The sequence below is a fragment of the Trachemys scripta genome, chromosome 6, assembly GCF_013100865.1.
Source record: "Trachemys scripta elegans isolate TJP31775 chromosome 6, CAS_Tse_1.0, whole genome shotgun sequence".
Taxonomy (NCBI): domain Eukaryota; kingdom Metazoa; phylum Chordata; order Testudines; family Emydidae; genus Trachemys; species Trachemys scripta.
Genome location: NC_048303.1, coordinates 87,382,424 through 87,405,344, shown reverse-complemented (window position 1 = coordinate 87,405,344; position 22,921 = coordinate 87,382,424). Strand labels below are relative to the sequence as shown.

The following is a 22,921-nucleotide window of genomic DNA, read 5'->3' as shown; positions in this document are numbered from 1 at the left end:
GGCTTCCTGCTTCATTTAGCCTCACATCTTCTCATTTTATACTGCATTTCATCTTTACTGCTCCACTCCACGCGGCATAGCAGTGAGGAGAATACGGCCCATTAGAGAGAGAATGCTAATTATTTTGCTGAAGAACCATGCTCCACTGTCTCTGGGACTGGGTCAAGAATAAATCATGAGTGTTTCTGTCACTCTCATCACTGCATGAAGAACAGCTTTCACTCTAGACACTGCCTCTAAAACATGCCTTCAGGTCCTCAATCTGTTTTTAATTAGTCGTTTATTATTATTATTATTATTAGCTCTTTGGTACAGCCTTCCCTGTTAGCAAGTGTTGATCTTGTTAGGGAAGGTTAAGAAGGTTCTAATTGACTCACTCAACCACTTGGCTCACTATCTTAGTCACTTGTTAAGAAGACGAGTAGGTTACTCACCTGTGCAGTAACTGACGTTTTTTTGAGATGAGCGTCCCTGTGAGTGCTTCACTCCAGGTGTTGGTGCGTCGCTGTGCCATCATTTGGGGATTTTTACAACAGTACCTGCATGGGCCGTGCACACGCGGTGCCTACCTCATGCGCTGATGGTGCCTCAATATCATGCGCGCAGCCCAGGCTTCTCAGTTCCTTCACTACAATGGAGACCGCCCCAAACTCCGAAGTAGAGGGAGGAGAGTGGGTAGTGGAGCACCCAAAGGGACACTCATCTCGAAGAACATCAGTTACTGCACAGGTGAGTAACCTCCTCCTCTTCTTCGAGAGATGTCCCTGGGTGCTCCATTCCAGGTGGCTAAAAAGCAGTATCCCTTAAGGAGGTAGGGACTTCGGATCTGGTAAGAAAGCTGTAGCTCAGCTCGACCCATTCAAGTGTTGGTCGGGGTCCCTGAGTAAGAGCATAATGTTTAGCAAAGGTATGCTCCAAAGCCCAGGTGGCGGCTTTGCAAATATGTGTGAGGGGAATGTTACGTAAGAATGCCACAGATGTTGACACAGATCTTGTGGCATGTGCCCTAATAGAAGTTGGAGGATTCATCTTCTTTAGTTGGTAGCATAGGCGGATGCAGTCTGCTATCCAGTTGGATAGTCTCTGAGTAGAGATGGATTTGCCTCTGGATCGTTCTGTGACTGAAATTAAAAGTTTAGGGGAGGCTTAGTCCTATCCAAGTAAAAGGACAATGCTCTACACATGTCAAGTGTGTGCATTGTTGATTCAAAAGAATTTGCATGCGGTTTAGGGAAAAAGGTTGGTAAGTGGATAGGTTTGTTGATGTGTAAGTACGAGTGCACCTTCGGAAGAAATTTGGGATGCATTCGGAGCATGACTTTGTACTTAAAAAAATATAGTGTACAATGGGTCAGCCATGAGTGATCCAAGTTCTCCTACACGTCTGGTGGATCTAATCGCAACTAAAAACTAAAGTTCTCATGGATAGATGTAGGAGGGAGCATGTTGCTAGCAGCTCAAATAGTTGGTGCATCAAGCATCTGAGAACCAAGTGCAGGTCCCAGGGTTGAGTGGGTGGTCTAATGTCCAGGTATAGGGTCTGGAGGCCCTTGAGGAACCACTTTGTGATGGGATGGGCAAAGATAGTAGTGTCTCCAGTCTTATGGTGAAACACCGTCATTGCTGCTAGATATACCTTTATAGAGCTAAAGGAGAGCCCAGATAGTCTAGTATTAATGAAAGATGTGGAAGCAGGAGTGGTTTACCTGATGGAGCATCAGTGAGTGAACCTAGTCCATTTATGGAGACAGATGGTACGTGTGGATTGCGTTCTGCTATTTTAACAGTACTATTTGTACCTGTTTAGAGCAGTCTAGTTCCTCATTAGAGAGCCACTGAGGAGCCATGCTTCGAGGTGTAGTAGCATCATTATGTTGGGGTGGTGTAGTTGACCCCTGGGTTGTGATAATAGGTTTGGAAGGGTGAGGGGAGCAGAATCGGCAGGGAAACAGACATCCCCGTTACAAATAGGTACCACACCTGTCTGGGCCACGTAGAGGCTATTAGTATGACCCTGGCCCTCTCACTTGTATTTTTTGTAATAATCTGTGAAGACATGGTATCCGGGGGAATGTGTATAATAAATTGTCCTTCCATTTGATCATGAACGTGTCTCCCATGGAGTCCTTTCCAAGGCCTGCTCCGTAACAGAATTCCAGGCATTTCTTGTTGGTCACAGTTGCAAAAAGATCCAGTTGAGGGTAGCCCAATATTTTGAATATGTTGTGTAGGAGGGTATCATTTATCTCCCATTCGTGATCTAGGGGGGAAAGATCTCCTGAGCTTGTCCGCAGTAGTTTTAGTGAATCAGGTAGGTAGGAGGCTGAAATTTGGATATTGTATTGGAGGCACCAATTCCAAAGCTTCATAGCCACGGTGCAGAGCAAGTGGGATCAAGCTCCCCCTTGTCTGTTTATATAAAACATGCATGCAGTGTTGTCGGTCATGATCCTGATGTTTTGGTTCTTGGGAGAAATTGGAGGCAGGTGTTTCAGACCACTCAGAGCTCTAACAAATTTATGTATAGTGAGCTTTCTGTAGGGGACTGTAGTCCCTGAGTGGTATGGTGCACCATGTGTGGCCCCCTACCTGTGAGGGAAGCATCTGTGGTAATTATAACGGAGGGGGACTCCTGTATGAACGGGACTCCGGAGCAGAGGTTGTGTGGAAGAGTCCACCATGTGAGTGAGTCCTTGACTTTGATAGGTATGAATAGAAGATTGTTTAAACTGTGCACTTTTGGTCTGTAGACAGTGGTCATCCAACCCTGTAGGCACCGCATGTAGAAGCGTGCATTCTTGACCACAAAAGTGCAAGAGACCATATGGCCAAGAAGTTGCAGACAGTCAAGGACAGTGACCTGCGGGCTGTTCTGCAATTTGGCGACCAGATTCTTTATAGTGTTGAATTTGTTGAATGGGAGAGATGCGAGTCCGGTATGGAATCAAGGTGAGTGCCTATGAACTCCAGTCGTTGAGTAGAAGTTAATGTGGATTTGTTTTTGTTTATTTGTAGTCCAAGACCCTGGAAGTAATCGATGGTCATCTGTGTGACTTGGAAGGCCTCCTCGAGAGTCTGCGCTTTGAGCAGGCAATCATCCAGGTAAGGAAAAATTATCATTCCTTTATTCCTTAGGTGCGCTGTTGCCATCGCAGGAATCTTGGAAAAGATGCAGGGTGCTGTTGAGAGGCCAAAGGGCAGAACCCTGTATTAGTAAGGATTTGAGCTCATAACAAATCTGAGAAAATGCCTGTGGGCGGGGTATATAGTTACATAAAAATAAGCATCCTGCAGGTCAAGGGCTGAAAACCACTCTCCCTGCTCCAGCGCTGGAATTATGGTTGTGAGGGTAACCATTTTGAATTTTTGCTTTGACAAACTTGTTGAGTCGTCTGAGGTTGAGAATGGTTGCCATCTCCCACTTTTCTTATCTGTTTAAAAAATAGTGGGAGTAAAACCCCTTTCCCCTGTGCTGATCGGTCACCATCTCCACTGCTCCTATTTGTAGAAGATGTTGCACCTCTGGGTTGAGCAAGTGGTCCTGAGAGGGGTCCCTGAAGAGGGACGGGGTGGGTGGTATGGACAGGAAGGGGATGGAATAGCCCAATTGGAGAACCTCTATGGCCTATCTGTCCGTAGTGATGGCTCGCCAGTTGTGGTAGAATGGGAGCTAACGGTGGCCAAAAGGTTGGATGGGAAGTATAAGCGCTGGAGTGGTTGGGAGGTCTTCTATACCCTCAACCAAGGCTTCAAATCTGCTTATTAGGTGGAGGGGGTTGGGACGGTGCTGATGGCGTGGAGCAGTGGGATTGATGCCTAGGTCTCTGGCATTGTTGTTGCTGGTGGTCGTATGGCCTCTGGTGGTGTTGTGTGTAGGCCGGGTATTGTGGGCGTTGGCAAGGCTGATACCTGTATTGTCTTCTTCTAGTTGCCGGTGTAGGGATGCATAGGGATCTCAGCATCACTCTGGAATCCTTCATGGTATGCAGCACCTTGTTGGTCTTTGCTGCAAATAACTTTTTGCCATCAAAGGGGAGATCCTCCATGGTGTTTTGTACCTCACATGGGAAAGAAGAGGAGGAAAACCATGAAGCTCGACACATAATGACGGCTGTCACAGTGGACCTGGCAGCTGTGTCCACAGCATTGAGGACAGCCTGTAGCGCCATGCGGGAAATAATCTGCCCTTCAGAGACTACTGCTTTGAATTGTTGTCTCATCTTCTGGGATGTCATTAATAAAGTCCATGAATTTCCCATAATTTCTGTGGTCATATTTGGCTAGTAGAGCCGCATAGTTTGTTACCCTGAACTGCAGCGTAGATGATGCATAAATTTTGCGGCCGAGTAGGTCCATTCTTTAACTTTCCTTATCAGAGGAATGCTGCTGTTTGTTCCTTTGGGTGGCTGCTTCTACTACCAGTGAATTTGGTGCTGGATGCATGAAAAGGAATTCTGAGCCCTTGGAGGGGACATAATATTTCCTGTCTGCCCTTTTGCAGGTAGGGGGTATAGTGGTTGGGGTTTGCCAGATATTCTTGGCAGGGTCCATAAGGGCTCCATTAATAGGTAGGGCAATCTTGGAGGAGGTTGGAGGTTGTAAGATGTCGGTCAGCTCATGCTGAGTCTCTGACACCTCCTCCAAAGTGATCTTGAGCTCATTAGCCACTCTTTTGAACAGGTCCTGAAAATGAGTAAAATCATCTCCTGTCATTGGGGGTGGGAGTATAATAGCCTCGTCTGGTGAGGAGGATGAATTATTATTTGGAGAGGTGTCAGATGCCCCCTCTTCTACGTGCATCATTGCAGGTTGCTCCTGTCTGTCCATTGCAGAAGTGTGCACGGGTTCAGGAGCACATATGGTGTCACCTCTTCGTGGACTGTGTTGTTACTATGGTGCCTGCTGTAGAACCCCCACAGGCTCCAGTAATGCCATTGTCCGGGGAAGGGCCTGGGTGGTCCCATCCGTGGGTGTACATACCAGGGTGGTAAGTCTCTAGAATATGAGGACCTTGATCTCCTTGGTCCCATGCTAGCAGGAGTCTGAGGGGAAGAATGGTGTGGTGAAAAAACTCCCTCCACTTCATCATCCTCATTATTAGAAAAGCGAGAGGGAATAGGGGATAGCTGTCAGTGCCATACCGACAGTTCCAGTGAGAGATTGGTACCAAATAATGGGGATTGGCGAGACAAGCAAATCACTCAAATGAATAAACTGCGGTGCCAAGGTAGAAGAAGTCGAAATATACTGCACTGGGTGCAGCAGCGGTGTCGTAGGGTTGGCCAGTGCAGACTGGTACGGCACCGTATGCCATGGGCGGCATGGGCAGCCTCAGTTGAGTTGGCACCAAGTCCTTTGCAGTGCTGTGCGGTGGCGTATTAGAAGAGGCAGGCAACTTTAAGCCCATAGTCTAGGCACTGGAGTGGTGCGTACTGACAGCGGCCGGGGTACGGACGGTGCTGGAGGTGCCCAGAGCGTATTATGTGCTGAGCTGCGGAGCGGTCGGCACCGAAGACACAGACCTGCTCTGAGACCGTTTGGAGGCCGGCTGGTCAACATGAGGTGATGAAGCTCGCCCTTTTGTTGTTGTTTTTTTATCCTTTGTGGACTTAGGCAGGCTTTGTCTTGAGTAGGACTCCTGACCTGGGTCTCAGGCAGGTCTCAGGAACTTCTCCAACAGAATTAATTTGAACCTTAGTCTCTGTCCTTTCGTGTCCTGGCCTTCAGCTTACTGCAGTGAGCACATTTTGGGGGGATGTGGGACTCCCTCAAACAATGAACACATTGAGAATGGCCATCAGAGATAGGGATGGTCTCTCTGCACGTGAAAAGAACAGGAGTACTTGTGGCACCTTAGAGACTAACAAATTTATTAGAGCATAAGCTTTCGTGGACTACAGCCCACTTCTTCGGATGCATACAGAGTGGAATAAATATTGAGGAGATATATATACACACATACAGAGAGCATAAACAGGTGGGAGTTGTCTTACCAATTCTGAGAGACCAATTAAGTAAGAGAAAAAAAACTTTTGAAGTGATAATCAAGATAGCCCAGTACAGACAGTTTGATAAGAAGTGTGAGAGTACTTACAAGGGGAGATAGATTCAATGTTTGTAATGGCTCAGCCATTCCCAGTCCTTATTCAATCCTTTGTTGATTGCGTCTAGTTTGCATATCCATTCCAGCTCAGCAGTCTCTCGTTGGAGTCTGTTTTTGAAGTTTTTCTGTTGTAATATAGCCACCCGCAGGTCTGTCATTGAATGACCAGACAGGTTAAAGATTTGCCCCTCTGCCATGTACATTGGCCAAACCGGACAGTGTCTCCGCAAAAGAATTAATGGACACAAATCTGACATCAGGAATCATAATACTCAAAAACCAGTGGGAGAACACTTTAACCTGTCTGGTCATTCAATGACAGACCTGCGGGTGGCTATATTACAACAGAGAAAGAACCGAGGAGCCCGGGCCACACGCGCACAATATTGAGGCACCGTCAGCGTGTGAGGCAGGGACCACATGTGCATGGCCTGTGCAGGTACTGCTGTAAAAATCTCCGAGCAAAGGCACAGGGATGCACCCACAAGGACAACTCTCAAAGAAGAATGGAGTGGTGCTTTCAAGAGGTTTTTTTGGGTTGTTGTGATAATTGGGCCCACATATTTACTGCAGTTGTGAGTTAACTATAAGAAGTGAGTGAAAGTTCATAAGATGTCACAGTAATTTATAACAACAAATGTTGATGGGAAAAAGTACGAAAGGGAGTCAGACAAGACCAAATTAGTCCATGCAAAAAGGCCTACTGATATAAATCAAGGACTGTGTTCAGATCATGCTTGGTAAACAAGAAAAGTGTGGAACCAGAAATCAGTGAACCAAAATTGTTGTGTCAAAAACTAGGTATTATTGGTGGACAAAATAATGAAGGAATAGGCTATTCCATCAATCACTTTGTGGGTCCTTAAACAGGACTTTCAGGAAAAAAATTGGCTAGTGGAGGCGGCTTCACCATCCTAGCTGCTATCCCCACTGTCTCCTGTGACCCCGGACCTTCTTTGTCCTAATCCTGAGAGATGTCCTGACCAGACTGAGCCAGAGAGAGAGGAACCCAGATGACATCACCACTTCAAATGTTTCCAGCTGAATCCCAAACACCACCTGGGATGAAACAGGATCAGACATAGGCACCGCTTCCTACAAGTTCAGGGGGGTGCTCAACCACCTGCTCCGCCCCAGGTCCCACCCCTTCCCTCATGCCCCACCCATCCTGCCTCTTCCCACCCCACCCCAGGCCATGCCTCCACCCCAAACCTTCTCCCAAGTCCCTCGCAGGGCCGGCTTTAGGCCGATTTGGCCGATTTCCCCGAATTGGGCCCCGCGCCTGAGAGGGCCCCGCGCAGATCGGGCAGCGTCTCTGCCTGAAACAAAGCTCTCCTGGAAGTAGCAGCTGTTGCTGCTAGGAAACCAGAGACGCTGTGCTGGCCGGCAGAGGGCTAGAGCTGAGGCAGCGGCTGTTGCAGGTCGGGAGGGAGGAGAAGGCACATGTGCTTTGCAGCCTTCCCCTCCCCTCCCCCCAGCACTCACCTGGAGGAGACGCTGAGGGGGCTTCCTGTCCACTGGGAGACAGGAATCTCTGCAGTGTGGACCTCACTCACCTGAGCAGCTGCTGGGACTTCAGTCGGTGAGTGTTTGACCCTGTGATTCCCCCTAGGTGTGTAATATTGGGTTGGTTTTGTGGTTTTTGGTGGTGTTGCTGTTTGAGGGTGAGTTTGTGCCTGTGTCTGTTTCAAAACTAAACTCGGGATCAAACCCAATAAACCTAGGAAGAAAGCCCCGAGCCAGTACTTAGTGCTGTGAATTCCAGGTGAGAGAGAGAGGGGGGTTTGGATGAGGAAATCAAATACATCAAGAGGGGAGAATGCGAAAGGTCTGCAACATGTCAGGCTGAGACTTTTATTCCCCCCCCTCCCCCCCGAGAGAGGGGAAACCGAGGCACAGAGTGATCTGATTTCCTTCCTCAAATTATTTTGCAAAGGAGGGGGATGGGGGCTCCTATCCAAACCAGTTCCCTTCCCATCAACTCTGCTTCCCCTGCTGCAAGACCGCTGTAGGGGCTGAATATTTCCATTAAACTCTGGCTCCTTCCTTTGCCCTGCAACAATAAAATAGACCGGCTTTGGGGGGGGAGGAATAGCCCCCCCCAAAGCTGTGTGGACATTAAGTTTTGGGGGGGGGGGCACGATAATATTCCAGATCAATCAAACGCCCAGATCAGCCTTCTAGCCATCCAGCAACTCTAGGGCAAGGAAGGAAGGTGCAGAGTGGTCGCAAAACAGGGGTGAATTTAGTGGGGGGTGTGTGTGTCTGGTTGAAATCCCACCCAATGCAGCCACACAGAATCGCTGGCGGCGCTGGGAGAGGCCAGGAGTAGAAGCAGGTGGCCCGGGGGGGGGGGGGGGACATTTGCCCTCAGTCCTGGGCTCTAGGATGGACTAGACTGGGTGGGTGGTGGGTTCAGTCTAGTCTTCCAGCGTGTTGCTCTCGCTGGGGTTTGTGGTTTTCATCTGGCTCCACCAAAAAGATCAAACAAGCCCAGTAGAAAAGGGGGTTGAGAGGCGGGAAGGGGCTTGTAAGGGGTTAAAGTGACCCATCAATGAAAGAGTAAAACCAGAGTTTGACTGGGTTTCCCCCCAGCCACCACTCCTGCAAACACTGGGCAAGGGGCAGCCCCATCCCCCACCGAGGCTATGGTGAGGGGCAGCAGGGGAGGAAGGAAGCCACATGTGATGGCAGTCCCCTCCCCCCCAGCACCCACCACCCCCTCTCCAGCCCCCAAACTCTGTCCCAGAGCCTGAACCCACCCCTCCGCACTCCCTCCCAGAGCCTGCACCCCTCCACCCATCCTGCACCCCACACCGTGCCCCAGCCCGGAGCCTGCACCCAAACTCTGTCCCACTCAGCCCTGGGCAAAGCTCTCCTTGGCTGGCTCCCAGCCCCTCTCCAAGGGTTGCAGCTGTCTGGAAGTGCCTGCCTTCCACACCTTCCTCATTCACACCTCATTCATTCAAAAGGTCAATTGATTACAAAGTGGGGGAAGAACTTATTCTACTTCTAGCAAAAAGACATTTTTCTTTTACCTTAATTATACTACCTTAGGGGCCAGCTATAACATTNGGCTGCCTTTTCTTTTGATTACTATTTTAAGTAGTGTATAATTTTGTAATGAGACGAACATTGCATTAGTAGAATGTGGGCAAGTGCCCTTCTCAGCCTTTACTGAAACAAGGTCCACACACTATATGGAATTGGAAACATGCCCTCATTCAAGAGTTTGGCTCTTTTAACAAAAACCTTTACAACATACTACTGGGGTTCCTGTTGTATTAATTTAAATAGAATATATAGCCCAAAGGTGTTAGCATAACCCACTCACTGTCCAGTATTAAACGTGTTAAACAAGGTTCAGTATACAGAGACCTCAGCCTGAGCACCATGGCAAACACACCATTAATAGGTTTCAGAGTAGCAGCCGTGTTAGTCTGTATCCGCAAAAAGAACAGGAGTACTTGTGGCACCTTAGAGACTAACAAATTTATTAGAGCATAAGCTTTCGTGGACTTACAGCCCACGAAAGCTTATGCTCTAATAAATTTGTTAGTCTCTAAGGTGCCACAAGTACTCCTGTTCTTTTTGCGGATACAGACTAACACGGCTGCTACTCTGAAACCTATTAATGGTGTGTTTGCCATGGTGCTCAGGCTGAGGTCTCTGTATACTGAACCTTGTTTAACACGTTTAATACTGGACAGTGAGTGGGTTATGCTAACACCTTTGGGCTATATATTCTATTTAAATTAATACAACAGGAACCCCAGTAGTATGTTGTAAAGGTTTTTGTTAAAAGAGCCAAACTCTTGAATGAGGGCATGTTTCCAATTCCATATAGTGTGTGGACCTTGTTTCAGTAAAGGCTGAGAAGGGCACTTGCCCACATTCTACTAATGCAATGTTCGTCTCATTACAAAATTATACACTACTTAAAATAGTAATCAAAAGAAAAGGCAGCCAAGTTCATGCAGCAATTTTGTGCCATGCAGAGTAAACCCTCAGCGTAGGCAACAGAAGGTATGTATTTTGTCACCGTTCACTTACATTATTTTTGCAATGCTGTAAAACACAGAAAAGCCAATGCAAAAGAAATCTTTAAAAAAAAAATCAAACTCATATTTATCCCTCAGAACAGACTGGTAGAAAATGGACAACGAAGAATAAAGCAAGACGACTTGGACAATCACATGGATCTCCTATGTTAGTGTGAATTTGCACACTTTAACAGTGCATTCAATCTCAATGAAAGATTTACCCACTTATTTTTGTACTCTTATTAAGACACCTAATAATTTTTAGACCCTCCATCTGGTGCATCATTTAAATGTCACCTGGTTAATGTTATTCAATGGCCATGTATGCCCATGTTAGGGTATACGACACAACTGCATCTTTATGAATGTTACCTTTTAGACATCGTAAAGAGCCTAACTTAGGGCAACTCTCCACACTTCACCAAGGGATAGGTGGTATTTCAGGACACAATGAAAAAAAAAAAAAAACCCAGACAAACTCCACACACAAAAGTAACGGAAAATTAACTTTACAACAGTAGAGTGGCTGTAGCTGCAAATACACCTCTACCCCAATATAACGCGACCCGATATAACACGAATTCGGATATAATGCGGTAAAGCAGAGCTCTGGGGGGGCGAGGCTGTGCGCTCCGGCAGATCAAAGCAAGTTCGATATAACGCGGTTTCACCTATAACACGGTAAGATTATTTTGGCTCCTGAGGACAGTGTTATATCGGGGTAGAGGTGTATTAAAAAAACTAAGCAATCACTCCGGTCACTGATGCAATAGTACGTTTTTCAAGCTTTCTAAAGTCTTGTTCCTTTTCCTCCTGGCATTTCTTTCCTCTTTTCTGCTTAATCTCTAATCATGGAGTTTGTGCAAGTTTTCCATTTCCATTTGTTTTGATCAGGGTCTGATCAACTCCTGCTGGCTGTACAATGAGTGACATGTCTCAGGAAGACATCTGTCTATTTTCAAAGGTCCAACAGTATAGCTTTAGAAAAAAGCAAACCAGAGAACTTTTCCCCAGATAAGATAAGAACTATTCTTCTCTCTCTTTAAACTGGTTTTTAAGTCAGTGGATAAGTTGCTACATAAATCCCTCCTCCTAAAAAATTAAAAACAGGACAATGACTGGGGCTGAAACCCGGGTGGTTTTTTTTTCTGCCAGGATCATACTTCCTACCTGATATAGAGGCCAATAAACTATTTTACTGATTGATTAAAAGGAATTTCAGGTCAATACTGATTTAACTCCCTTGTCTAAGAGAAAAGTGACACAGAGACAATTGTGTTATACTAACTTAGCATCTTTCACTAGGATTGATCGTCTCAAATGGCTGCTCAGAATGATGGTCCATTAGTCCCATAGTAACCAAAGTGTAAACTCATTCAAACTTTCTGTGTAAAGCAGACTCATCTTCTTCAGTCCTTAAAGTAAAAATATCAAAACATACCTGTGCACTTCAGGAGGCTCTCTCTGGATTTTAGAACTCGCTTCAACAACCTCTTTGGCAACCTTTCCACTGTAACAAAACATGAATTAGGATATCCAAGTAACTTTTGAGGGATTTTTTAAATTTATGTCAGTATTAATATGTAGTTGTAACATGAACTATTAAAATGGCAACAAAGAAAAGCAACACATTTTTAGATGATAGGATACCAGAGTACATTATTTTCTAATTTATCAGAAATCAATTTAGTGTTGAAAATACTGAAAATACTGGAGATCATTTATCTGCAGAACAGAAGAGCTGTGTCAGCATGAGTTTCACCCCGCTGTCTCACCAACGTATGTCTACCCTGATTCTAGAGGCATCTGGTGAGAGTACTTCAATCTCTATGCTATCCAAATTTTGTCTTGTCTTGAGACTGCAACAAAGGATGACAACTAGTGCCAAATATTGTGCCTTTTTTTCTTATGTGAAACACTGTTCACTAAGATCTAAATGAAACCACCAACTCAATTCATAAAAGACACTGAAGAGCAATCAGGCATTGAATCCCTACTAACCTGCATTCGGTACCCTAGAGGTAAAGGCTCAATTTCCCATTAATAATTTTCCAAGCTCTCTCTTCCACCCTCAGAATGATTAATCTTAAAAAAACCCATAAGGACAAGAAAGTGCATACCTATATCGAAATCTACTGCCTTTAAAAAATATTTTGCTGCTGGACACCGTCTTGATCTGACTTGATTTTGCATACCTTCCAGAAAAAGAAGAGTACATGGTTGTCACATTTTCAAAAAGTGTAAAAAGCAACTTAATGTACAGAAATGAGCAAGACAAATGACAAACTGTGTTATTCTTCTACTATAGCATAATGTTCTATAATTGGCAGTTTAAAAACTTTTGTATTGGTATGTGTAATAATTTCAACATAAAATTACATGTGAAATGTAACAGAGGTATCTCACAATTTAGATTGTATGGAAAGACTGCATATCAATGAGTGATTATCTGGATAACAGAGCAAGAAAGTAAAACGTGCTCCTACAGGCCCACAGAAGTTTATATATACCATGTGAACCAAGCACCATAGAATCTAGCAGCCCCTGCAAGGGTTCTTACAATATCCCGTATGTGGGAGGATTAGGACAGAAATGTAGTTACCTCTACACTGCCCAGCCATGCCAGGAGGAGGACAGGAGGAAACGGATGTGGTTTAATTAGGCCACATCTTTATTCACCTAAAAATCTGGAAGAACTTGGCAATAAATGGTACAGTGCAGATCATCATAATTTGCGAAGTCATTTCCATATAATCCTCAACTGATCCCAGCCAGCCCATTGCTGGGATCCTGCCACTCTCTCCCTGTTTGAAGTGAACGGGAGATATAAAAGGAGGGGGGAAATCGTCTCCCTGCTGTGAGACATAGTAGCCCCAAACCCCCCCTACCTCAGCTCCCTTAAGGGATGCTTTCCTTCAAATCCTTTTCCAGTCCATTTTATCTGATAATTGTATCCCCTAGATTATGCACAACTGCCATGAGTTTTATGTACTTAATTGTGACATTATAGCCTAACACCCTCCCCTCCCCCCGCACACACCGGTCCCAACAGGTCCCAGACCTGCTGTGAGGAAGACAAGTATCGTGCACTACCTCAGCCATCTGGTGGTGAGGGAAAAACTCTTTCCCAGCCCCCAAAGAAAAGGGCATAGTGAGTCATGAGGAAACCCAGCCCCTTTACAAATTCATGGGTGTGAATGCCAGCCTGATCCAGGAAGAGAAGGCTTTTTTGGGACTGCCTGGGATATAAATATCCCGCCCTCACTCTTTCAGTCAGTAGGAAGGGCAGTCTCCTCCCCAGACCTGTCCCAACTGCTTCCTGCTCCTCGCCCCTTTCCTGATCCATGCTGGTAAACTTTCCGCCCTCCCCTTCTACTACCCCTTGTAAGGGGGAGGGCCCTTTAATGTGGCAAGAACCCTTTTTCCTCCAGCAAGCCACACAAGGACTCCCTACACGGATGCTGCACTGAGCACACTGGTATCATTGAAACAAATATGAAACAAAAGAACAGGAGTTCCTCACTCAGAAAACAGCTATATTTTCTGTGTCTTCACACACTCGATGTACGTGTAGTCTCTACCCAATCCAGTCACTTTGAATCAGCATTCAACAGCCTTTGCCTACAGTAATCAGAGGTTGGGGGAGAGAGGGGATCTGGCGCTTATGACCATCGACAAACAATATGGTTCCAGATATGCCACCTCTCTGCTATTTTGTAGTTTTGAAATGTCAAGTGGATTTCATATTTCTTCCCCAAGCTTGAAGAAACTCTTATTTATAGCTGTGTGCAAATAATCACGCAAATACTTTAATACAAGGCAGGATTAAGGCATAGGCGTGTCTAGGTCTCTAGCTCCTAGAGTCACATGAAGAGATCAGAATCTCAGCCTTCATTTTTAAAAGAGTTAAGTTCCTACTTGTTATGGTTGAACAGAAAGCTTGAAACCATGATTCAAATTTAACCAAGGGAATGTCTCACCAGCAGGAATTGCATGCAAGTCTGTTTGTTTTTTAATTAAAATATTTTTTGGGTAGCAAATTGATAGTAAGTAATTTTGTGTAATCAGCCTACAGGATTTGTACTGTATGTAACATTCTGAAGTAGAACTATTCACAGAGTCCAATTTTACCTTGGGTTAGACTTTCAGCAGGGCTGCACAAATATTATGCTGTTGTATCACTTAATTGGCAAAGTCCAATTTCATAAAGAACTTATGTTCAGAAACACTGGGAATTTTTAAAAATGCCCCAATTTTGGGTGAAAAAGTTTCTCTGAATCCCAAATCTGTCTTTGCTGGTTCTATACTATTATCCTAGGCTTTGATTCACAGTTTTCTTTGGTCCCTCCAGGCTTCTCTCTGACTCTTTCCTATGAGCCCTTAGGCCTGCTTTCTTTACTGTCTATGGCCCCAATATGCTCCTCTCATCTCCCTGACTTTCAGGTCTTCTGGCTCTACTAGCTCTTTTCTGGTCTTCTCAGCTCTGTTATCAATTTTATAATGTCTTCATGAATCTTAACATTCTCCCACATTACCCATTAATGAACCAGCCAGAAAAAAATCTCTCAACTTCCTCCAGCAGTAACAGGCTAAGGATGTACTTCCTTCTTTCTTGTAGCACGTTAGTAGGTTTTGAGTGTAGATGGTTTGCAATACTATGCAACCTATCTTCATTTCACTTTAACTCTGCAGACTGTTGATTTATAGCAACCACTATTTCCTAATCTGCCAGTGTACTCCCATCCATGGAGTGCTATTTCCAATCCTCACTCTACTAAATTAGTAACATACTTCCATTCCAACATACAGACGCTGAAATGAAACAGGCGAGTATACTTCCAAAATCTTGAAGAAACAACCTCACAGAGTTATATGGAAGCCACATGGAGAGTGTGGCAAGGAAAAGAGTAGATAGGGCAATGATGCCTGAGACCCACATTATGAATATTGCTACTAGGGCAGCAAAATATCAGAGATGATATTTTATATCAGTCCACATGGGACATTCATACTTTGACAGCTGCTACGGTCCGAAAGGTGAACGGATTTGACTCCTCTCCTTTGAGTGTAGCTGGGACAGTGAGCGTTGTACCATTCTCTGTTTTATATTACTAAAAATGATTGCAATCAGATCTAAATGTTTAAAAATCAAACATGCGTGCACAGATTGTTTCCCCACCCAGTTTTCCAAAGTGAAGAATGTTCTTAAGTAGATCCTCTATAATAATTCCGCTTCAAACATAGTTTTCAGTGGAATATAACTAAATTAATGGCTATATTGTAACAGGCCTATATTTTATGCCTTTCATTCAACATACTGTTGCATCCATGTTAAACTGAAAGAACCTGCTTCAACATAAAACAGATAATTAAACCCTTGTTAAAACACAAATTCTATCTACCCAGTCACAAGTCATTCTCCCTCCCATCAGTGTTGGATACTTTGCAAGCACCAAGAAACAGTATTTTTACAAAATAAAGTATGCCAGATGCTGTAAAGAAACTCAAAGTAGCAGGAATAAAAGAAACATGCCCAAAGGGAAATGTTAGTATACAAGGCGAAAGATCTAATTAAGTTAACTGGGGAAAGGGAAAAATGAACGAGTACCTTTGATGATTTATCTGCACGGTATCTTTTGAGGTGTAGGAGAGGGGATAGTTTCTGGACTTCTTCTTTCTCTTGCAACTGATTTACAGCCATTTACTTTTTGAACTAGATGAGTGGCAACTTTCCCAAATGCATCCAACAGCACTTCCATCTTTTTGAAGTGTATTAACCCATGCTGTGGAATTCCTAGTCACCACTTACCAGCCCTTGTGGCTTCACTGGAAAACAATGTTTATTCAAAAATGCCCAGATGAATAATACTTACGGCTTAGCACACTCCTAGCATAGATCTCAAAGCACTTAATAGAGGTGGGTAGCATTATTCTCTCCATGTTACTCATAGGAGAAACTGAGATACAGAACAGTTAAGTGCCTTGCTCAAGTTTGCAGAGGTGGTCAACAGCTGAACCAAGAGTAATACCCATGTTCCCTGACTCCCGGTCTGTCATCCTATTCACTTAGCTACACACTGCTGCTACAATCTTGGCTAATACAGGCTATTCGGAAGAACATTCTTGATCCTCCACCCTAAAAAGCACCAAATGCCTCCAACTATGATCCTCATTTGCATATTTATCCAAATATGCTTTTTTGGCATCTACATTTAATGATGAGGCAATACTGTTTATGTCTTCCATCCTGTTAATGACACACACAAAATTTCACATGGAACCATCTTCTACCCTAGTGCACATGCTTTTCTTTTACTATGATGAACTGATGTAGATTTACTTACTTATAAAAAGCCTGGTTCTCCACCCCACACTTCCAAAGATGCTTGCAGGCTGCTGGTGTAGAGGTATGAAATGACAACATAGCCTTTTTCTAAGAGTAGAAAAAAGAAATAAGAAAAAACATAAAAGTTGAATTCTTTAAGACTGTGAAATAGTCTTCCAGGTAACTGATAGAAACTCCGGCCACTAGAAACATTTAGAATCAAATTTTCCTAAGTGATACTAATCCACTCTACATTGCAACCTATTTGCACTTGATTTCCTCCCCCCACACACACCCCATCTGTGAAAATTGATTTTTCACATAACAAAGCTACTTTTGTGGGGGAGAAGGAGCTGGTCGAGTGATTTGTTAACAGAGAAATGGACTCAAGGTCATACCCAATATAGCTGTAGGTAGAGAAAGCTGAGTTTTATGCAAATGAAGCAACATCCTAATTTTCATATTTAATGAATATGCATTGCCTCAATTCCCCTGTCAAATCCTTGAATTCTTTGCGTCTCCTGCATATAAAGACAATAAATTCTCTCCCCCAAAGCCACACTTCCTCCTCAAGTTCCCCCATCCACTCTGACCTGGCTCCCCCTTGACTTTCCACTATGCTCTCCTCTCTCACTCTTGTTCTCCACATAGCCCCCCCCTTGTCCTCCTTCCCTCTCTTTGGCTATCCCCTACTCCCTGCTGACTTTCTTTCTCACTACCATGTCCATGCCTATCTTTGGCTCTCTTCATCCGCAACTTCAAATCCCCCCCCCGCCCCACCAGCTTTCTCATTTAAATTTCCCTATTTCCCTGGACTGACTCCCCCCATATCCCTTGCAGTGGCTCATTCTATATCCCCCACTAGTTTCTGGTTCCCCGTGTCTAGCTTTCTTTCTTCCATCCTCCCTCCCCCATCTCGACTATGGTCCTCAACATGGCCACAGCCTTGGAGACACCAATGCTCAACATCACTCTGACCTGCATTAGTCTACCATCCCAAAGGACATGGGCAGGTTAAGAGGAATGCTCTAGGCAGAGCCTCTGTGGTCAGAACACTGGAGAATGAACGAATACTAGAAGAAACTAACTATACAGACACTAGATAGTGAGCTTCTCCCGCAAGTCTGCAGTTCTCCCAAGCAGCTGCTTGGGAGTCCAGCAGAATGCACCAAACAAATCAAGAGACTTTAAAATTCAGGTCTGGGTTAAGGCCCATATAACAGGGTCAGTTGCCTCCTGAGTGCTTCTTGTGTCTGGGGTGACTCTATAGTACCCTGCTTCAGTTTACCTTTCTGGACTCAAGTCCCAAAAGGTTTCACAAGTCAAACAGCAGTAGCCTTTCTTGGGTTCTGGTTTATTAACATAAAAGTCAAAATAATTCAGACTGCCCTTAAAGTCCCAACATAATTCAAGCAACCACACCAAGGCTCCTCTTAACTCAAGTCTTCCACTGATCTCTGTCTGCCTTGTCCAACTCTCTGGCTCTGAGGGTATATATATATATATATACACACACACACACACACACACAGAGCAGTTAAACACCCATGGCTGGCCCCAGTCAGCTGGCTCAGGCTCACCGGGCATGGGCTGTGAGGCTGTAAAATTGCTGTGTAGACATTTGCATTCAGGCTGGAGCCCGAGCTCTGGAACCCAACAAGTGGGTAGGATCCCAGAGCCTGGGCTCCAGCCCAAGACTGAGCATCTATACAGCTATCTTTAGACCCACAGCCTGAACCCCAGCGAGCTTGAGTCAGCTGACCCCGAGCCAGCCAGGGCCAGGCCACGGGTCTTTTATTCAAGTGTAGACATCAGCAGGCAAAACCCTATTGCTGCTCCCCTGGTTTCTCAGAGTCACTGCAGGAGCCTTCTGCTCACTGCAACTCTTTTGCAGTAACTCTCACAGCATCCTCTCCCTGTTTCCTGTTCCCCCCGCTTTCTAAAAACCAGTTGCCCTCTGTCAGGCCCCATAGTGAGGCTGTTAATGAGGCTCAAGTGGCCTGCCAGTTTCCTCTTAAAAATCCCAGTCCACCCTGTAACAGCCCACTTGAAAATTTAACTATAGAGGTCAGGGGTTTGACACTCCTGTGCATTACTCACGTTTTATGCTGGCGCAATTCCCACATTTAGATAATTTGACCCTTAAAACTAGACTGGATAAATACTAGGGAACAAATTGTAAGGAAAAATCCCTGCACTGCATGGTTGGATTAGATAAACCTAATAGATGTTGTCAGATCTAATCCCTTTGTCAAATTAGATACCTTTTTCTCAAAAACAATTAAAAAAAAGACACAAATTTATTTTTATTTTACGTGTAATCTACAATATATGAAATACAATTTGTCAAACCATCCATTAAAAAGACCCGTTTTAAAATTAAAATATATTAGTAGCTTTTTAAAATTAAATCTAAATCACCCATACTAATTTAGTATAAAAATAATATCCAACCTCTCTCTGAGCTCCAAGCACATAAAATGTCTTCCCTTCAAATTTTAATTTACAGACATCAGCCCTAAGAAGAAAAAATATTTTAAGTAAAGGAAAAAATTGCAGTGAATAAAAGTGATGTGCAAATTTAACTGATTCACAAATATAGAGCAGGCTGCCATGGAACAAAATGCTATTATCTCATCAACAGTGCACTCTTGGTAAATAGTGTAAAATCCATAGTGCTAGAGCAAACAATATACAGTACTAATTTTCTTCAGAGTAGAGAATATAGATTTGGGATGTTATGCTTTCCACATTGTTGTGAGTCTTTAAAGAGTTCATTTGGACCAGGGAGGAAAGAGAAGGAGGCTGCTGAGAAGTAGAGATAAATATGCTGAAGTATAAATATAAATTTCTCATCTTTAAAATCTTGGAACCCATTTGGTACTTAAAATGATGAATGGGTAACACATTTAGGAGCCAGGTGCTGTATAGAAAGGTCTGGAAGTTTCCAGACCGAATGCTGCAAATGCATCTCATTTCTCACCAGCAATATCCCATCTATTTGCATACCTGCTTATTTATGCATTGATGTCACTCATTGTATCTGAGCACTTACAAATAGCGCTTAATATGTCAAATTGTATGGGTCTTTATGATGCTTAATATCTCTAATACTGGGTACAATGAGATAAAACATATTTTATGGTGTGTCCTAATCAAGATTTAAACCACTAAAAGAGGACATACCAGTAGTGCAATAACCTCCTTCCCCTCCTATTTCATGCATTTTCATTTAATTGCATGATAAATTATGAAATGAATAAAACTATTAAAATTACTGTAGCTTCTCATAAACATTTCTAAGACTTTAGCAAGCAAATGGTTGGCACTGAAGAGATTCTAGATGCAAAGAAGAATGTGATACAAAGAAAAAACTTTCTGACAGGTACTGCATTTTAATCGTAAATGTACCATATCAATGGAAGGACTGATGATTACTCAGATATTTTAACTGAGGCTCTGTGGTAAGGCTAATATTTTGCTTCTTTTTTCTTTTTTGACTGATCCATTTATTTGAGATGAGCATGTTTTGCCAGTACACAACGAAAGGTTTTAACACAAGGGAAGATGCCTGAAGGTTGCAGATCACCAGAGTACCATCTGTAACAGCCACATCCCAACCCCATCCGTAGTCACACCCCCAAGAATGCTTTCATTTGACTGCAGTTTAGGGAGAAATAGATAGAGGTGGCTACTCTGATTTTAGGCAAGTGGGGGATTCCAGACTGGCCAACTTTATGAGGGTTTTAGATGTTTCTGTACAGGGAAAAAACAGTCTACAAAGAAATCCCCATCTGTATGGCTGCTCTTCCCTATTCCCCCACCTCTTGGGGAATGGCAATCAATGACAGCTCCGTTCCACCCCCTTCTAAGATGATGCTCTGGGAACATTACACGTGAAGAGCCATCTAGGAGGCAGTTGCTCCTGTCATCTGTTCAGCAATTGCTCTGACTACTTGAACTGCCCACTCAGAACTTTGGAGTTAAAGTGGGGAGGATGGCTGAGGCGTCAATGAAAACTCTCCCAGTGCTCCCCCCAATACTTCCAGTATGTGTGGGGGGATGTTTTGCAATTAAATTGGCATGAAGTATTGGGTTTTGGGGTGGCATTTGGTTTGGTTTTATCTTGCAATGAAGGTGGTTATTTTGAGTGGGGTTGCTTTTATTAGCAATTAAACTGATTTGGAGGAAGGGGTTATTTTGCAATGTAGATGATTAGGGAGCTGGAATTAAATGCTAGTAATAGGATGAGACAGATGAATAAAACGTTTTGCCAGGAAACAAATGGCGAAGAATATGAAATGCTGAAGACTTTTGCATCTCTTCTTTCCTCTATGCTTCTTTCTCTTAGTCTTGGTATCCATCTACAAAATTATTCAAAATTGTGCAAATTTATGAACACTTGAAAGTTCTAGGGTTTTCTCCAAGAATGTTGGAAGGTATGGGATTAGGCTATGACAAGAGAATCCCCATCTGACCCTCTGGGGCAGCATTAATTCCCTTGCACCAATGGAGTGATATAAAGGGAAATTAGCCTGGGCCAAAGACTTGGCTGTATGCCACACCAAATACAACTATAACTGCCAATCATTCTAATCAAAGCAGTGGCCTATTCTAGAATTTGACCATTGACCTTCTGCATAATCCTTGCTTATCAGAGCTCTTTAAGATGAAAATAAGTGGAGTACACCATAATTTCTAAATTATTCCATCAGCTACCAAAAAACTGGAGATTTTATGAAAAAGATTGGAAATGCTGGCAAGAGAGTTTCAATCTGTCTTCACTAATGTTGTCATAGCTTCAGATGTGCCCTATAACAGTGAAATCCTTGAGATTAAAAGCAAGTTGCCTTAAGAAAGAAAATGCATAGGGACCAAATATACTTATATTTAGAATCTGAAAAGGAATGATCATTTATAAACATATACAATCCCACCTCCTCTCCCACCTGGAGTACTTTAAAAAATACTATTTTTTCTTTTCATATTTGAATGAGGAATTGACAACACATTCAAGAGCCAAGCATAATGTGGTAGGAATTGTGAAAGCTTCCCTTTGCACCCTTGCCATTATACCACATTAGTGACCTCCAACATCACAGCTATTCAATCCTTGAGCATCTCTGTCAATTAGTTTGACTTGTCCAAGTTTTTCATGTAGACTAATTTCCAGTAAGAAGTAGAATGAGACCAATTTATTTTTCATAAGTAATCTAAAAATCCTTGAAAAATAAAATGTAAAAGGGCAAAGAAGTGAATCTTCAATATTCCCTGTAGCTTCCTTAAAGAAATTAGAGGAAAAACACAATTAAAATAATCTTATATAATAACCTGATTACAGTTGATACGCTTACCATTTTAACAAATGAATTCTTTTATTTCCCTGGAAAACTACAAAGCCCGTTGCTGTGAATCCTAAAAAAGTAGTGGTCCCAGTAGAATCCTTAAAATAAGAGAAAAAACACAAATTAAAGCTATTTGTTTGATTTCCCCCCCCCCCATATGTATGTATATTGTTGATGGTATAAATTCTTAGTCCATTGCAGTCACAGATACGGTATCTGTGTTTGTCTTAGGACTAAGCCTTATTTGTCAACTAAATTTTTCTCAACATCTAAGTTCAATCCTCAGCAATAAAAAGTCTTGTTTCTTACTTACTATTTGACTGGATAAAACTGTCTTATGTTTTGTTTTTCTTCACATGTAGATTTTGGCACAATGGTAGCACTTAAAGGCTTATTCTTTTCTACAAACACATACAGAAATAGTCCCATTTGATATCAAAATGCTCACCAATATAAGCAAGAGATTCAGTTTTGCCCAAATGTGGTATTCTCATCTTATGTCCTTCAGCCTTGAAATTCATAGGAACAAGCTCTCTTATATGATTTCCAATACTTCACAGTATCTGTGCTGGAAATATTGCCACAAGACAGCCTTTCTTGCTGTATTTAGATATTTCCAATTTTGGTGGAAACCAGAAGTGCAAAGATTCATAGATTCTAGGACTGGAAGGGACCTCGAGAGGTCATTAAGTCCAGTCCCCTGCCCTCATGGCAGGACCAAATACTGCCTAGACCATCCCTGATAGACATTTATCTAACCTACTCTTAAATATCTCCAGAGATGGAGATTCCACAACCTCCCTAGGCAATTTATTCCAGTGTTTAACCACCCTGACAGTTAGGAACTTTTTTCTAATGTCCAACCTAGACCTCCCTTGCTGCAGTTTAAGCCCATTGCTTCTTGTTCTATCCTTAGAGACTAAGGTGAACAAGTTTTCTCCCTGCTCCTTATGACACCCTTTAAGATACCTGAAAACTGCTATCATGTCCCCTCTCAGTCTTCTCTTTTCCAAACTAAACAAACCCAATTCTTTCAGCCTTCCTTCATAGGTCATGTTCTCAAGACTTTTAATCATTCTAGTTGCTCTTCTCTGGACCCTCTCCA

The 22,921-nt window shown here is 43.4% G+C and overlaps 1 protein-coding gene across 2 annotated transcripts in view; it reads right to left on the bottom strand.

The window, feature by feature from the left end:
• Positions 1-22,921, bottom strand: part of FRMD3 (FERM domain containing 3) — a 216,525-nt gene that overhangs the window by 31,597 nt on the left and 162,007 nt on the right. For both annotated transcript variants that reach the window (XM_034773457.1, XM_034773458.1), the window contains exons 8-12: positions 21,826-21,914; positions 18,926-18,989; positions 16,491-16,579; positions 12,267-12,341; positions 11,588-11,656 (exon numbers count right to left, since the gene is read on the bottom strand). In XM_034773457.1, the coding sequence (XP_034629348.1) occupies positions 11,588-11,656; positions 12,267-12,341; positions 16,491-16,579; positions 18,926-18,989; positions 21,826-21,914 (386 nt within the window). The remainder of the gene's footprint in view (positions 1-11,587; positions 11,657-12,266; positions 12,342-16,490; positions 16,580-18,925; positions 18,990-21,825; positions 21,915-22,921) is intronic.